The sequence below is a fragment of the Gymnoscopelus braueri genome (genome assembly GCF_963280865.1).
Source record: "Gymnoscopelus braueri genome assembly, chromosome: 4".
Classification (NCBI taxonomy): Eukaryota; Metazoa; Chordata; class Actinopteri; order Myctophiformes; family Myctophidae; genus Gymnoscopelus; species Gymnoscopelus braueri.
Window position 1 is genome coordinate 43,129,049 of NC_137605.1, and position 16,751 is coordinate 43,145,799.

Genomic DNA, 16,751 nt, shown 5'->3' on the forward strand with positions numbered 1-16,751 from the left:
ATAGTTAATATTATGAGAGATGGGAGTCAATTTCTGAAAAGGCATAACGTGTATTGGTTTGTGTAAGTCTTTTCAGTTGTGTGTCTCTGTCAAGTATGTATTTATCCAGGCAGCTCTATTTGCGAGGCAAGGGTGGTCAGGAGTACTGGGGGGGGAACCTATTTGTAAGTAAGTAAGTAGGTCGGAGAGGCTTATTGTCGGTATCAGCCAGAGCGCGGGAGTCTATCCCCCCGTTTCGCAATGTGCTAGACCCCTGGGAGATGGATTGCTGAGGTGGAGCGCAACACTACCATCAGCTAGCAGTACTTAAAGCACGACTTGCCACACCCAAGCCGTGCTATTCATTCGCTGAGTTGCCGGTGCCCGGCCATGACCTTGTGGTCAAGAGGCAAGTGCTCTACCGACTGAGCTACCCAGACACAAACTTCTACCTATTTGTAGAATTTGTCAATGTAATCTTTATACATCTTCATGACCACCGATCTCTTCAGCTTCATGGTAGGACCAAGCTCTCCACCGTCGATGGAGAAGTCATGGTCCAGGACGATCCACTTCTGAATGCGCTGGGCGTTGGAGGTGGCATTTTCGTTGACCTGGTTGATTCCTTTCTGGATGGCAGCATGGACAGCATGGTCTCGACCACCAGCAATATCAGAGACGAGCATGGATTTGCTACCCAGCTTCTTGCACAGCTCCAATGCCTCGGGTATCAACTCATCCTTTGGGGTGCCTGTCTCACCGTTCACCTGGCACTTGATGGTGAGCAGCATGGACAGGAATTTCCTGTTGTCTCCGATCAACATGGCGTTACTGATGAGCGGTATGGCCTTCTTCACAGCGTCCTCGATGGGAACAGGAGGTACGTTCTCTCCACCTGCTGTGATGATCAGCTCTTTGATGCGTCCGGTTATGAAAAGGTATCCGTCCTCATCATGTTTACCAAGGTCACCAGAGTGCAGCCACCCATCTGCGTCCATAGCCTCCTCCATCTTGTCGGCCATGTTGAGGTAGCCCATGAAGACATGTCGACCCCAGAAGCAGAGCTCACCGTTACCCTCCTCATCGGGGTTGTGAATCTTCGTCTTGCATCCTTCCATCTCCTTCCCACAGCTGGTGAGTCTGAAGGCGTTGGTCTTGGACATGGAGTGAGGTCCTGTGACCTCACTCATACCATACACGTCGTACACAGGGATGTCCAAGCTGAGGAAGAACTCCTGGGTGTCTTTGGCAATGGGGGCAGCAGCCGTGTAGCACTTGTCGCAGCAGTCCAGGCCCAGCTCTGTGCGCACCTTGTTGAACACCAGCATCTTGGCAATGTGGTAGGTAAGCGGCTCACGACTGACTCCGTTTTGGGTTATCCTGCAGAGGTTGGTGTGTAGCCCCACATTCTTGGCCCAGGCAGACACCTTCCTGCGAACAGTGGACAACTGGGCACCAGTGGCTTTCATCTTCTCCTGAATCTTTTCCCAGACTCGGGGGACGCCTATGAAGAATGTGGGATGCACCTCTTTCAGGGTGTTGACCAGGGAGCCCTGGAGGGCATCTGGCTGTGCGAAGTGTGTGGCCCCTCCAATTTTCATGGGGACCCAGATGTCATTCATCTGAGCAGCGATGTGGCTGAGGGGTAGGTAACTTATCAAACGCTCTTGAGCCACGGTGGCATCTGTCACATGTATGTGACGGCTGGTGGCTAAGGCTGTCCATGTCAGATTGTCATGGCTTAGCATGACTCCTTTGGGTTGCCCTGTGGTCCCTGAGGTGTAGATGAGTGTGCAACACTGATTGGGCTTCTGACTGGCGATGATATCATCAAGTGGAGCATCTGGCTCGCCGCGTCCTAGCTCCATAAATTCCGCCCATGTGTAGAGATTCTGTTTCTTCTCCTTTAGAGTACCTTTATACTGGATTATGGCTTTCAAGTACGGCAGCCGGTCTTGAAACTGGAGGATTTTCTGAAGTTGTTTGTGGTTCTCTACAACAATCACATTGGCCTTGCAGTTATCTGCTATGTACTGGCACGCCTCAGGAGAACTGGTGGTGTAGATGCCCACAGCAAAACCTCCTGCCAGGATGGCAGCAATGTCAGAAAACAACCACTCAGGGGAGTTGAAGCCCAGGATGCCTACACCATGGTACCGCTCCAAACCAAGCTTGAGGAAGCTCTTCGCTGCTGTGCGGCAGGTCTGGTAGTATTCTGTGTAGCTGATAACCTTCTGGTTCTCGCCGTCCTTCCAGCCCAGAGCGGTGTAGTTGCCGAAGCGCTCCACAGCTGAGGTGAACATCTGGTGGACCGTTAGTGGGGGTTCGGCGGCCAAACCAGACTCCTCCATTCTCAGTGTCACTTCCTCATTGCCCCTGGAAGTCCACAGGCGAGGTTTCTCGGCTATTGGTACTGACATGGAATCCGTCTGTATTATCTGCTCTCTTTCCTCTACTCTTGTCGTCTTGTCTTTATTACCTGTTCTCTTTCCTCTTCTATTGTTGTCTCGTCTCCTTGACTTTTTGTTTCTCCACTTCTCTTGTGAGCACAACTATGATGACAAAGTCGACCCTTATAGCACTCATCTGATGTCACACAACGAAAATTGCCTAATAATGCCGATTTGCGTGCAAATGTACTCAATTTGACATTGCACTAGGCCGATGCCCGTTGGGAACACCTGCCACTCCGGTTATGCAGAGAACCTGTTGTACCTGTGTCCCTTTTATGCCCATATGGAGTTCTGTGTCAGTCATGCCCAAGTATGGAGTCCAGACCAGTCTATGATGTCAGTACTATGACTTCATATTGATGACATTCAGGGTGTCCAGATAGATAGTACCTCATTTCCATGACTTTTCACACATCCCGCTGTCCCCGCATTGTGAACGGTAGGCTCCAGGTTTCAAATGCAGCATTTCAAAATCCGGCTTTCATCAAAAAGCTGATTCTGTTGCCACTGGTGGGGGATCTCAGCGACAACACATCATGTAATGACAAAGTGGACACTGGAGCACTGCTCAAGCAGACAAGCATCCAACCAAACATGAATGAAAATGAATATTTTGAACATTATACATTCTGGGTCACCAATGCAATGGTAGAGAAAACGGTTTCAAGTGATGGACCGTCGGGACCAATCAAGTTGTATGGTGATAGATATGTTGCAAAATTTGAGAGCAAATCGATTTGATTTGAGCATTCGTTATAAGCAATTAACACACGTGTGCATTGGAATTTGAACCTGTAAATATTTTTGCCACACACGTAATCCTGAATTTGAAGTCACTGTCACTATAAACTCTGACTGATCTATCGTGATCACATGACTTCAGAGTGTACCAATCACATAAGAATGTTTCAATTTGAGACAAAATAGGAGTTTTTGATTGATTGAATACTTTATTAACAGTTTGCAAAAAGTACAGTGGTACAGTTATACGATAATGCTAAAAGGATAACACAAAAAGCCCTGGGGGCTTGTTTCCACTGTGAATTCAATTCATCAAGACATACGAAGACATACAATACAAGAAATCATCAATACTATTTAGCAGAAAGTGTTTTCTGAGAAAAATGGCATGTCTCGGCAGGTGGAAATTGTCCAGGCCTAAATGGGAAGTTGCGTGATGATCCTGAGTTTGCTTTTTTGTTGTTTGTTTTTTGAACCACGTATGGTTCAAGAGTTATGGGCCAAACAGACAGATATGGGCCAAACAGACAGAATCTCCATATATGGGCATAAAAGGGACACAGACACACAGTCGGGTACAACAGGCACTCTGAAGAGGGGTACAACAGGTATTGCATAACAGGGTGCGGCACGCATTTAAAACATGAATCGTTCCCGAGTATGGATCACCATCTTTGTTATTAATGCAAGAACAATGTTTCTATCTAACAAGTTTGTATTTAACCATCCTAACTTTCCAGGAAGAGAAAGGCTGTAGTTTCTATTAGCTTGTAATCCCATCAATGATGTCATTGGTATGCGGGTTTCTGAACTGTCCGTAGCCCACCTCTGAGACACAGAGAGAAGAGACAATTGTGGCAATTATATGAAGATAAGGTTCATTTTTCATTTTTAACATCGACAGCGACAACTTTTGGCCTATAAATAGTATGTTTACTGGAAACGGGTGTTACAAATTGGAACATCACTCATCAGTTTTGAGAATACATTTATATTTTCATTTATGAAAATATGAATGAAATAACGTTGAAACAAATAACAATGAAATTAAATAACAGCATCTTCAATTAAGTCTTTGGCTGTTTATTTTTTATCTTATCATTCTTTTTTAATTATTATGTTTTGTTGGTTGGCCTACAGTCAGAACCTACTACTTTGATTTACTAACAAAACAGAGTGAATATCTACAGTAACCTGCAAGAACAAGAAGGGTATAAAAACAGCACTTCCATGTTGATCTCGGATTTCATGTGGCCAGTCTATGAGATTAGTTAGGGGTGTAGGCAAGGCAAGGCAGTTTTAAATATAGCACGTTTCAACAACTAGGCAATTCAGTGTGCTTTACACAGAACATCAAGTAAAGGAAACACTATTATACAGTGACATTAGGATGCATAAAAGCAAAACAAAAGAAGTAAAAAGATTACAGTTTATGTGCAGAAGAGAAAGGAAGAAAAGAAAAGTAACTCGATCAAAGGCAGCAGCAAGGTCTTTAGTTGTGTTTTAAAAGCAATACAAGTGGCATCAGACCTGCAGTTTTCTGGGAGTTTGTTCCATATTATGTGGTGCATAAAAACTAAATGCTGCTTCCCTACGTTTATGTTTGGTTTTAGAAAGCAGACCTTTCCCAGATGCCATGCGAGATCTGGATGGTTCATGATATCGTACAAGATCATAATGTATTTTGGCCCTAAACCATTCAAAGCTTTATTACACAGGGAGTTAATGTGGCTGTTTAAATGTAGGTCCGAGTCCATGACTACACCAAGGTTTATGACTTGGCAAGAAGTTAACATTACCCATTGGAGTTGGGCGCAGACTTTTAATCTGTCTTCCTTGGCTCCAATTGAAGAAAATTATGGCACAATCAGTTGCTGATTTGTTCAATGCATTTACTCAGTGTTTGTATTGGACCATAGTCCTCTGGTGATACGGTTATGTAGTTTTGTGTATCGTCTACATAACGATGGTAGCTTATTTTGTTGTTTTCCATAATCTGAGCTAGTGGGAGCATGTAGATATTGAACAGTAACTCAGAGTGTACCAAATGGACCCGTAAATGGACCCTTGTCCTGTAAGGTACCTGTAAGGGACCCTTGTCCCTTACAGGTCCATTATAGATTGGGGTCCCAGATACAGCATACAGTACATCTACGATCTACAAGCTCACAACGGGTCGCATCGCGATTTACGATTGTGCAACACTCTTGTGTGATGAAGTAGGGCATTAATGTACAGAAAAACATAGAAAGTTGAAGTATGGAGAAAAACAATTCTCCCAGACAGCAAGAACATAAAAAAGAACAAGTATCAAATTGGGGTCTGTGGCCTAACATTAAAATGTTTGAGAATCACTACTGTACAATGTGTTAGAGTTTACTGAGAATATAATAGGCCTAAAACCAACACAAATAATAGCTAAATAACCAAGTGACCAGCGAGAGAGACAGGCTGTTTCACTCTCATTACTCCGCTGCTGTTCAAAGCCTGAATACCTATGGTAGATGATGCCACAGGTCCACAATAATATTGAGGCCCACGATAATATTGAGATTTTTTTTGTTATCGCGATATCACGTTAACGACAGTACTGCCACGATAATATTGATAGATTTTGTTATTGCGACAATATTGTTACATCCTTAGCACACAGTTCTACTTAGGAGGCAAGGTGATTGTTGGGAGTGGCCACCTATTTGTAAAAGTTCTCAATCTGATCCTTGTACATCCCCATGACCACCGATCTCTTCAGCTTCATGGTAGGACCAAGCTCTCCCCCGTCGATGGAGAAGTCATGGTCCAGGACGATCCACTTCTGGATACACTGGGCGTTGGAGGTGGCATTCTCGTTGACTTGGTTGATTCCCTCCTGGATGGCAGCATGAACAGCGCAGTCCCTGCCACCAGCAATCTCAGAGACACGCAGGGATTTGCTGCCCAGCTTCCTGCACAGCTCTACGGCCCCGGGTGTCAAGTAATCCTCTGGGGTGCCCGTCTCACCGTTCACCTGGCACTTGATGGTGAGCAGCATGGACAGGAACTTCCTGTAGTCTCCGATCAACATGGCGTTACTGATGAGCGGTATGGCCTTCTTCACAGCGTCCTCAATGGGAACAGGAGGTATGTTCTCTCCACCAGCTGTGATGATCAGCTCTTTGATGCGTCCGGTTATGAAAAGGTATCCGTCCTCATCATGTTTACCAAGGTCACCAGAGTGTAGCCAGCCTTCTGCATCAATGGCCTCCTTCGTCATTTCAGGCATGTTGAGGTAGCCCATGAAAACGTGTCGACCCCAGAAGCAGAGCTCACCGATGCCCTCCTCATCTGGGTTGTGAATCTTTGTCTTGCACCCTGGCATCACCTTTCCACAGCTGGTGAGTCTGAAGCCGTTGGGTTTGGAGATGGAGTGAGGTCCTGTGACCTCACTCATACCATACACGTCGTACAAGGATATGTCCAGGCTGAGGAAGTACTGCTGGGTGTCTTTGGTGGTGGGGGCAGCACCTGTGTAGCACATGTCGCAGCGGTCCAGGCCCAGTGCCTTGCGCACCTTCTTGAACACCAGCCTCTTGGCAATACGGTAGTTCAGCGACTCGCGACCAACTGCTCCGTTTTGGTTAATTTTGTTGAGGTTGGTGTATAACCCCACGTCCTTGGCCCAAATGGCCACCTTCCTGCGAACGGTGGACGACTGGGCACCGGCAGACTTCATCTTTTCCTGCATCTTCTCCCACACACGGGGTACGCCCATAAAGAATGTTGGACGCACCTCCTTTAGAGTGATGCCCAGGGAGCCCTGGAGGGCATCTGGCTGTGCAAAGTGGGTGGCCCCTCCAACCTTCATGGAAACCCAGATGTCAACCATCTGAGCGGCGATGTGGCTGAGGGGTAGGTAACTGACCACTATATCCTCGGCCTCAGTGGCGTCTGGCAGATGCACGTGGCATTTCTGAGCTAAAGCTGACCATGTCAGATTGTCGTGACTTAACATGACTCCTTTGGGCAGCCCTGTGGTCCCTGAGGTGTAGATGAGCGTGCAGCACTGATTGGGCTTCTGACTGGCAATGATATCATCAAGGCGAGCATCTGGCTCAGCTCGGCCTAGCTCCATAAATTTTGCCCATGTGTAAAGATTGGGTCTCTCCTCTTTTAGAGTACCTTTATACTGTATAATGGCTTTCAGGTAGGGCAGTTGGTCTTGGACCTGGAGGATCTTCTGAAGCTGTTTGTGGTTCTCCACAACAATCACATTGGCCTTGCAGTTATCTGCTATGTACTGGCATGCCTCAGGAGAATTGGTGGTGTAGATGCCTACGGAGAACCCTCCTGCCAAGATGGCAGCAATGTCTGAAATTACCCACTCGGGAGAGTTGAAGCCCAGGATACCCACACCATGGTACCGCTCCAGGCCAAGCTTGAGGAAGCTCTTGGCTGCCGTCCGACAGTCCTGGTAGTACTCTCTGTAGTTGAGAACCTTCTGCTGCTCGCCGTCCTTCCAGCCGAGAGCAGTGAAAGTGCCGAATCGCTCCACAGCTGAGGTGAACATCTGGTGGACCGTTAGTGGGGGTTCAGCGGCCACGCCAGACTCTGCCATTCTCAGTGTCACTTCCTCATTGCCCTTGAATGTCCATAGACGAGGTTTATCTGCTATTGGTATTGACATGTAGACTGGGCGTTGGACATTCTGTATGGGCAAGGGTGGTAGAGCCTGTTCAGTAGTCATGGGCACAAATGAGAGAGCTTTCCGCTTCTTGGACTGCTTCTTGGTACTTTTTGGCTATTTTCTGCTTGCAGGTATCTCTTCTCTTAGTGCACTACGTTGTATCTCTCTTTCCTAGCGTGCTTTTCTATCATGTTACTATTGTGAGCAGAATGTGAAAGTCACCAACGTCAACCCTTATATAGCAGTGGTCTGATGTCACACATAACATTGCATAACAACGCAATATCAGCACTTTTTATATGCTCATACAGTGGCATGTCCATTGCCCATATAGGGGCATATCAGCGGTTCTGGACAACTGCTTACCCGAGCTACTCGGCGGCGAGCACTCCCTTGAGTCCTTGCAGATGCGCAAGCCGAGTTTGAAGTCGGCCTGTCCCATATATGCACATGACCATATATGGGCATAGGCTCTGGACAACCGGATCTCTATATGCCTGTATATGGGCGTATCAGGTTTGTTTCTGGTTTGAGTCATACTGACATGCCTACTGTATATATGGGCGTATGTCTGAGTCATAGTGTCGTGGCCGTGGTCCTGCCTATATATATGGGCGTATCTGCCGTATCAGGTATTGTTTATGGTTATGTCTGAGTCTGAGTGATGTGGCCCGGGGCATAGTCTGCCCGCCTGCCCTCGCTTCCATTAGACAATTCTAATATAGGGTAATAATATATCTTACTGCTGATCCGACTGACTTCACACTGGGCACTGTACTCCCTTGGGTCCTCAGCAATACACAATGCCAAGTTACTGGAAGCAAATGTTACAAAATAGTTTAACATAGCTACTTTGATTTAGTAATAAAACTCTCATTGTATTGACTGATTGATTTAATACTTTATTAACAGTTTGCAAATAGTAGAGTGTTACGATTATACAGTGGTGCTAAAAGGATAACACAAAAAGCCCTGAGGGCTTATTTCCATTGTGGTCCTGTGTATTCAATTCATAGAGACATTTTAAAGACATACAATATACCGTAACCTGCAAACAGACGATTGGAATTCATGTGACTGGTCTATGATGTCAGTGATCTATGATCCACATTTATATAAGCACGCCTTCAGCCCAAAATTGATTAAAATTAATTATTCAAGTAATGATTACATTAAGCGAAGAAAAAAAAGAGAACAAAAAAGATGTAGGTAATTATTTGGTGATCCGTCCAGGTTGGTTTGAGAGATTAGCCTGGACAATCAGACCTATTATGTAGACAACTGACCTCTCCTGTGGAGCCATGCCATAGGAAAATATCTAATAAAAAATACAATATGACCTGGCCAAAAATGGAACTTTGTTGGCAACCCCAATGCAAGCTGCCGACTACGAACAACAGATATACAGTGCATGGTATGACATAGGATAATATAGAAGAATTAAAATGCAGTTTATGGTATATGGTATCTATCTGTCTCTGTTTTTACTCCCCAGTCACATGACCACCAAAGGTGAATAAATACTTAATTTGATCATACATTCTTTAATCTACAGAGAAATCTATCAAGAAAGAGAACATGACGTCACACCATTGAAAGTAATAGCCGAAAACCTCCCAAGATGGCACCACCTGTCCATGGAATTCAATGGACGGGGGCGGGGCAGTTGCTCGTTCTAAATTAAGATATCCTGCCAATATTTAGAGGTACATTACAGCAAACTACAAAACTCAAACTTCTATCCAAGTTTAATTCTGCTTTACCAAGGGGGCATTTTGGACAGTTAGCTAACATGGGGGATGGCACCCACTTAAATAATCTACTTGCACACAGCTCTATTTGGGAGGCAGGTGGTTGTTTAGGAGTACTGGGATGGCCACCCTATTTGTAGAAGTTTTCAATCTGCTCCTTGTACATCTTCAGTACCACTGATCTCTTCAGCTTCATGGTAGGACCTAGCTCTCCCCCGTCGATGGAAAAGTCGTGGTCGAGGACGATCCACTTCTGGATGCGCTGGGCGTTGGAGGTGGCATTCTCGTTGACCTGATTGACTCCCTCCTGGATGGCAGCATGGACAGCGCGGTCTTGCCCGCTGGTGATCTCAGACACACGCATGGATTTGCTGCCCAGCTTCCTGCACAGCTCCACGGCTTCGGGTGTCAACTCATCCTTTGGGGTGTGCGTCTCACCATTCACACCGCACTTGATGGTGAGCAGCATGGACAGGAACTTCCTGTTGTCTCCGATCAGCATGGCGTGGCTGATGAGCGGTATGGCCTTCTTCACAGCGTCCTCGATGGGAACAGGAGGTATGTTCTCTCCACCTGCTGTGATGATCAGTTCTTTGATGCGTCCAGTAATGAAGAGGTAACCATCCTCATCTTGCCTACCCAGGTCCCCAGAGTGTAGCCATCCGTCTGCGTCAATGGCCTCCTTCGTCATTTCAGGCATGTTGAGGTAGCCCATGAAGACGTGTCGACCCCAGAAGCAGATCTCACCGATGCCCTCCTCATCTGGGTCGTGAATCTTCGTCTTGCACCCTTCCAAAACTTTCCCACTGCTGGTGAGTTTGAAAGTGTCGTCCCTGGACATGGTGTGAGGTCCGACACACTCACTCATACCGTACATGTCGTGCACAGGGATGTCCAGGCTGAGGAAGAACTCCTGAGTGTCGTTGGTGATAGGGGCAGCAGCCGTGTAGCACTTGTTGCAGCAATCCAGACCCAGTGCCTTGCGCACCTTGTTGAACACCAGCATCTTAGCAATGTGGTAGGTGAGCGGCGCATGACTGTCATCACCATTTTCTAGCTTGCTGAGGTTGGTGTGTAGCCCCACATTCTTGGCCCAGGTGGCCACCTTCCTGCGAACGGTGGACGACTGGGCACCGGTAGATTTAATCTTCTCCTCCATCTTCTCCCAGACACGGGGGACACCCAAGAAGAATGTGGGATGCACCTCCCTTAGAGTGTCGACTAGGGAGCCCTGGAGTGCGTCGGCATGCGCAAAGTAAGTGACCCCTCCAATCCTCATGGGCAGCCAGATGTCAACCATCTGAGCAGCGACGTGACTGAGGGGTAGGTAACTGATAACACGCTCCTGGGCCTCAGTGGCATCTGTTAAGCATGCCTGTACATGACGGCATTGGGCGAAGGCTGCCCATGTCAGATTGTCATGGCTTAGCATGACTCCTTTGGGTTGCCCTGTGGTCCCCGACGTGTAGATGAGCGTGCAGCACTGATTGGGCTTTTGGCTGGCAATAGCGTCATCAAGTGGAGCATTTGGCTCGTCGCGTCCCAGCTCCATAAATTCTGCCCATGTGTAAAGATTTGGTCTCTTCTCTTTTAGAGTGCCTTTGTACTGGATGATGGCTTTCAAGTACGGCAGCTGGTCTTGAAACTGGAGGATTTTCTGAAGCTGTTTGTGGTTCTCCACAACAATCACATTGGCCTTGCAGTTATCTGCTACGTACTGACACGCCTCAGGAGAATTGGTGGTGTAGATGCCCACAGCAAAACCTCCTGCCAAGATAGCAGCAACATGAGAGATTACCCACTCGGTGGAGTTGAAGCCCAGGATGCACACACCATGGTACCGCTCAAGACCGAGCTTAAGGAAGCTCTTGGCTGCCGTTCGACAGGTCAGGTAGTATTCTGTGTAGTTGAGAACCTTCTGCTGCTCACCGTCCTTCCAGCTCAGAGCGGTGAAGGTGCCGAAGCGCTCCACTGCTGAGGTGAACATCTGGTGGATCATTATTGGGGGCTCATTGTTCACACCAGACTCTATTCTTAGTGTCACTTCCTCATTGCCTTTGGATGTCCACAGACGAGGCTCATCTGCTGTTGATGAAAAAGGCAGGCTCCACATGGCACTACTGGGCTTTCTCAACAGGACGTTCAAAGGAGAGCTCCTGGACTTGTAGATCAAGAGCTCGCTACTTTCACTTGCAGGTTGGTTTGCTCTCTTTTCCCCTTTTTTTTCTCGTCTTCTGGTTGTGTTTTGTCTTGTTACATGGTTTCTCTCCTCCAAGTTCCTTTGAACAAATACCGCCAAAAACAACCCCTTTATAGCATTAATCTGTCATCACACAAAGTACACACCTCTGCTCTCACCGATTTATGCAGGCGGATTTGACATCTACACAATACAAACTGTAGCCTAACAACGCCAGAACATGAGACATGCGCAAATGATGCTCTTCACAGTTCACACACAGTCACACTGACACACCACCTATTTCTCACGCTGTCAAGTCATCCCTAAAGGGACTAATTGCGTCAACATGTGCATTGAGACATCCACTGCCGGTATTTGAGCGACAAAGTGAATGAAATGATTGTTTCTGAAGTAGGCCACCCTAACATTAACTAGTAAAGTGAAAAGCAGAAATGATAGGTGCATCTCACTCCCTGTTGAGGGCGCACAGCAGTGTAATTCCATTGATCATTTATATCCCCAGATGTCACTGACAAGATCGACATAGATCTTAATATTAAATAATCTAAGCAAATTTAAGCAAAACTAAGTTAACTGTTAGTCTGTCACAGCATTGGCCACACCCAACAACATCCCTGGTCTTCTAAAGAGCTTTCATTTCACCCAGACCCATCCTTAGTCCGCTTTTTCATAGACAGTGCTTAATAATGGTTTCGCACCCGGACTAATCGAAGTATTGCCAGATCATTCACATTCACGCAAAAACCTTCAGTCTGCTTCAGCAGAACCAGACGTCGTCACAGCCCAGTCACAAACTGTTCACACTACTACAACGCAGCCTGGCAAGGTGGCCTACCTATTTTTAACCCTATGTGCCCTTGGCTTTTTGCACCTTGGCTTTATGTCTAATCTCATGCACAAGGTAGGCCTACTTGCCACTATGTGTTATACCACTTTCACCACAAATTGGAATTATATTTTATTTTAAATTGAATTATACAACTACTTATTATTATTGTCTCCGCCGTAGGTGGAGAATATGTTTTCGCTTCGTCCCGCCGTGTGTGAGCAAACATTGTTAGCCAAGCTAACATTGGTCAAGCTCCACGTGACACGTGTCAATATGTTGACACCAATGAATTTGATTGGCTAGAGGGACGCATGACGAAATAAAATATATAAATAGGTGTGTCACTTCAAAAAGCCTTTATTTTTTGAAGTGAGGTAAGACAGGATCAATCAGTCTTGATTGGAACTGTACCTTCCAGTCCAAATCACCCGTCCGTGCGTGTGTGTGTCCCTCTGAGAACACCTAACATTGGTCAAGCAAAGGCGCAGAAGGCCAAAGCTAAGAAAGCATACTCATCTACAACAGGGACATCAGGCAGTCTCCTCCACAGTTGCCCCTGTCAGCCTCACAGCTGAAGAGCTGGAGGAGGAACAGCAGAAGGTTCAAGAAGAAGAAGAATCGTATCCAGAAGGCTTTCCGTCGTACGTCGCTCGTTCCTCTGGGCAGAGACAGAATCTACAAACAATACTGGTTTTTCCCTTCCACCTGTGCTCTGTTTGTGGAGGATGATTACTTTGGGCTGACGGAGGACATGCTGGAACCCCACCCTGCATCTCTACAGGATGAACAGATGGAGGATGAAGGACAGCAGGACACACCGATGGACACCATACATAGCCCCACCTGTATCCCTGCCAGTTGCCTGCCAGTCATACGCCCCAACCAATGGGCCTTCTACAGCTCGGTGGAGGAGGTGGAGCAGCTGATGGAGGCATTGAACCCGCAAGGTCACAGAGAGAGCAGCCTCAAGGAGACGCTACACCAGGAGAAAGACAGAATCACACAGATACTGAACAACACTGCTGCTGTCAAATATAATTATAAAACCAAGGCCGCAGAATCCCTTGCTACAGCTGAGAGTTTCGTGGAGAGCCGACTCAGAGATATGCTGTTGGACATTGAGGAAAGAATCTACGAAGGAAATCTGGAAACGCTGAAGATAACGGAGAGAGAGACATGGAGATCAGCATTGGAGAGAGGACAATATGAACTGCTGGCTGCTGATGGCAGAAAGAACGGAGAGATGAATGGTGGAGAGGAGATGGAGGTGGATGACTCTCAGCCAGTTAACAGTACCGTCCACTGCCTTGCTCATGCCCTGTTTCAAATAGAACAGGAAATCGAACGCAGGTTCCTCCAAGTTCCTCTGGGCGGCGAGGAGTCCAAGAAAGACAAGAAGAACGGTAAAAACAGGAAGAAAAAATGACGACCCGTCCAGTGACAGTGACAATGGCAGTGCCAGTGGTAAGATGGTTTTGGAACGTTGGAGAGAATCTCTGCAGTCCTGCTCCAGTCTTTCCCAAGTGTTTGTCCATCTGTCCACTTTGGAAAAGAGCATCATTTGGGCAAAGTCTCTCCTCAACGCTCGCTGTAAACTGTGCAGACGGAAAGGAGACGCAGAGACTATGTTACTGTGTGACGGATGTGACCGAGGACATCATTTGCAGTGTTTGAGACCCAGACTGAAGTCTGTCCTGTCCCGGAAGGAGACTGGTTCTGTCCAAGCTGTCGTCCCAAGCAGCGCTCTGTCCGTCCCGTGTCTGTTTTCGCTTCGTCCCACCGTGTGTGAGCATGGCCCCTAGCCAAGCTAACACTGGTCAAGCTCCACGTGACACGTGTCAATATGTTGACACCAATGCCTTTGATTGGCTAGAGGGACGCATGACGAAATACAATTCTATAAATAGGTGTGTCACTTCAAAAAGCCGTTTACGTTTCTTGAAGTGAGGTAAGATAGGATCAATCAGTCTTGATTGGAACGGTACCTTCCAGTCCAAATCACCCGTCCGTGCGTGTGTGTGTCCCTCTGAGAACACCTAACATTGGTCAAGCAAAGGCGCAGAAGGCCAAAGCTAAGAAAGCATACTCATCTACAACAGGGACATCATACTCCTCCACAGTTTCCCCTGTCAGCCTCACAGCTGAAGAGCTGGAGGAGGAACAGCAGAAGGTTCAAGAGCTGAAAACTGACATAGATCAAACACACCAATCAACTGCTGAAACTGTTCAAGACAATGAAGATGAAGAAGACAGACAAGCATTTGAACAAACCAGTCAATTACGACGACTCCCATATGACACATTGCTTCAAGAAGAACATCTTTTAGATGCAGACACTACATATTCAGTCGAGTCGCCCCTGCAGAACACCAAAAACCACGCGCATTCTACCAAGACGACCCGTTCTACCAAGACGACCCGTGCTATTAAAATAGCACGGGTCTGCTGGCGGAGACTTGTGCTCCGAGGAGCACATTTTCTAGTTATTATTCTTTTTACTGTTACTGTATGCCACTGTGTTACCACTTTTGCCACAAATTGGAATTAGAAAAGAAAGGAAATATAATTATACAATTGTATTTATTACAAGTATTATAATAATAATATTATAAAAAAATATTATTATTATAATTTATTATGTATTGTTTTTTTGTTTTTTTTGTATTACTATTATTATGCACGTCAGATCTGCTCTTTTTGAGCCCGTGACGCCGCGAGCGTGCAGCAATATTACCAGACTCTCTCTTTTCCTGGTGTTTCGACCAGGAGGGCGTGGTTTTAGGTTAGGATCAGGGGTAGGGGATTGGCACATAACCACGCCCACCTGGGCGAAACACCCAAAGGAAGAGGGGAGTCCCGCAACATTACAGCCACACTGACACGTCACTGACCGGGAGGAGGAAAAGATGGCGACTACCTACGAGAGATTCAACCTGTAAGTCCCAGCAGAGACGAGTAATTCTTAACATTTTACGTTGTTTTGTGTGTTCTTGTGGAGATGGCAGTCTGTTCCAGGTGGAATATACGACGGTTCCATTCATGTAATGAATGTGTTTTACATTCGCAGACAACTAGTTGTTGCCTGGGGTACAGAGAGCTAATGCTAGCAATGTTAGCCACTGTTTACAATAAATGATAATAATGAATGGACAGAGATGATTTTAAAGGTGTCAAAGCCACCCTTTAACGCACTATGGTGTGCCTTCATATGTACCAGTGTTGTGATTGATAAATGCCACCATGAATAGGAACTATCAGCTGTAGTAAAACCCTGAATCAGAATAAGCTTTAATTGTCACATCGCACTAGGTTTACAGGTGGTGTAAGGAAGTGGGTGAAAGTGTCATCATTTGTAGTTGTTCAGGGAAGGGAAAGAAGAATAGAGAAGGAAATATAAGACGGTGGTTGCCCTGTTGCCTGCTAGAGGAAACCACACTAACAAGGATAGAACAGGTTAAAAAAAATAACAAAGCTTCCTGACATTAGTGGAGTGGGATTGATTGAATAATTATATATATAATAATAATAATAAAAACAGTTTGCAAAAGGTACAGTTATACAATAATGCTTGTTTAAGGGCTTGTTTCCATTGTGGTCCTGTGTATTCAATTCAACAAGACATACAATACTTTACAAGAGATCGTCAACACTAGGAGCAGTACAATTGTTATTACAGAAAAACATTGGGGGGGGGGGGGTCATTTCTTTTGGCAAACTTGTCCCTGTTGCAAATTGCAGACAGGTGCTCTTTTATGGCGGTTTTGAAGGAGGGTAGGGACTCGAGAGTCACACTTTTTGATGGCTGTTGGTAGGGCATTCCACATTTTGGTGGCATAACGGTAGAATGAATTCATCCCCATGTTTGTGCCGAATCTGGGAGGAATGAGGAAAATATGCATATAGTGACATGTATGTACATGAGGTAAAAAAATTACAGCAGATGTGTACATGAATGTAAACCCCTTGCTTGTGTTGTTCTTTCCTCACCATATTAGGCACACCACACCAGAGAGGTTCTACATTGAGGCCTATGATGATGGCGCCAATGATGTCCTTGCCATTGACAGGGTGTCAACAGAAATGACCCTCACAGGCAAGCTGTGTGTGTGTGTGTGTGTGTGTGTGTGTGTGT

At 46.2% G+C, this 16,751-nt stretch overlaps 4 protein-coding genes across 4 annotated transcripts in view; 1 reads left to right on the forward strand and 3 right to left on the reverse strand.

Annotated features, from left to right (window-relative positions):
* Positions 1–431: 431 nt before the first annotated feature.
* LOC308083610 (long-chain-fatty-acid--CoA ligase ACSBG2-like) lies at positions 432–2,736 on the reverse strand (the record flags this gene model as incomplete). The annotated part of the gene is made up of 2 exons (XM_080425925.1): positions 432–2,531; positions 2,695–2,736. 2 exons carry the CDS (start codon positions 2,734–2,736, stop codon positions 432–434), a joined length of 2,142 nt encoding a protein of 713 aa, XP_080282051.1.
* A 3,129-nt stretch (positions 2,737–5,865) lies between these two features.
* Positions 5,866–7,896, reverse strand: LOC308083611 (long-chain-fatty-acid--CoA ligase ACSBG2-like; the record flags this gene model as incomplete). The annotated part of the gene is made up of 1 exon (XM_080425926.1): positions 5,866–7,896. One exon carries the CDS (start codon positions 7,894–7,896, stop codon positions 5,866–5,868), a length of 2,031 nt encoding a protein of 676 aa, XP_080282052.1.
* A 1,821-nt stretch (positions 7,897–9,717) lies between these two features.
* Positions 9,718–11,700, reverse strand: LOC308083612 (long-chain-fatty-acid--CoA ligase ACSBG2-like; the record flags this gene model as incomplete). Its single annotated transcript, XM_080425927.1, has 1 exon — positions 9,718–11,700. The coding sequence occupies one exon, from the start codon at positions 11,698–11,700 to the stop codon at positions 9,718–9,720; it is 1,983 nt and encodes a 660-aa protein (XP_080282053.1).
* A 3,726-nt stretch (positions 11,701–15,426) lies between these two features.
* sacm1lb (SAC1 like phosphatidylinositide phosphatase b) overlaps positions 15,427–16,751 on the forward strand; it is a 30,110-nt gene continuing 28,785 nt past the window's right edge. The window contains exons 1-2 of the mRNA XM_080427351.1: positions 15,427–15,554; positions 16,615–16,712. Of these exons, the coding sequence (XP_080283477.1) occupies positions 15,526–15,554; positions 16,615–16,712 (127 nt within the window). The 5' untranslated portion in view covers positions 15,427–15,525. The remainder of the gene's footprint in view (positions 15,555–16,614; positions 16,713–16,751) is intronic.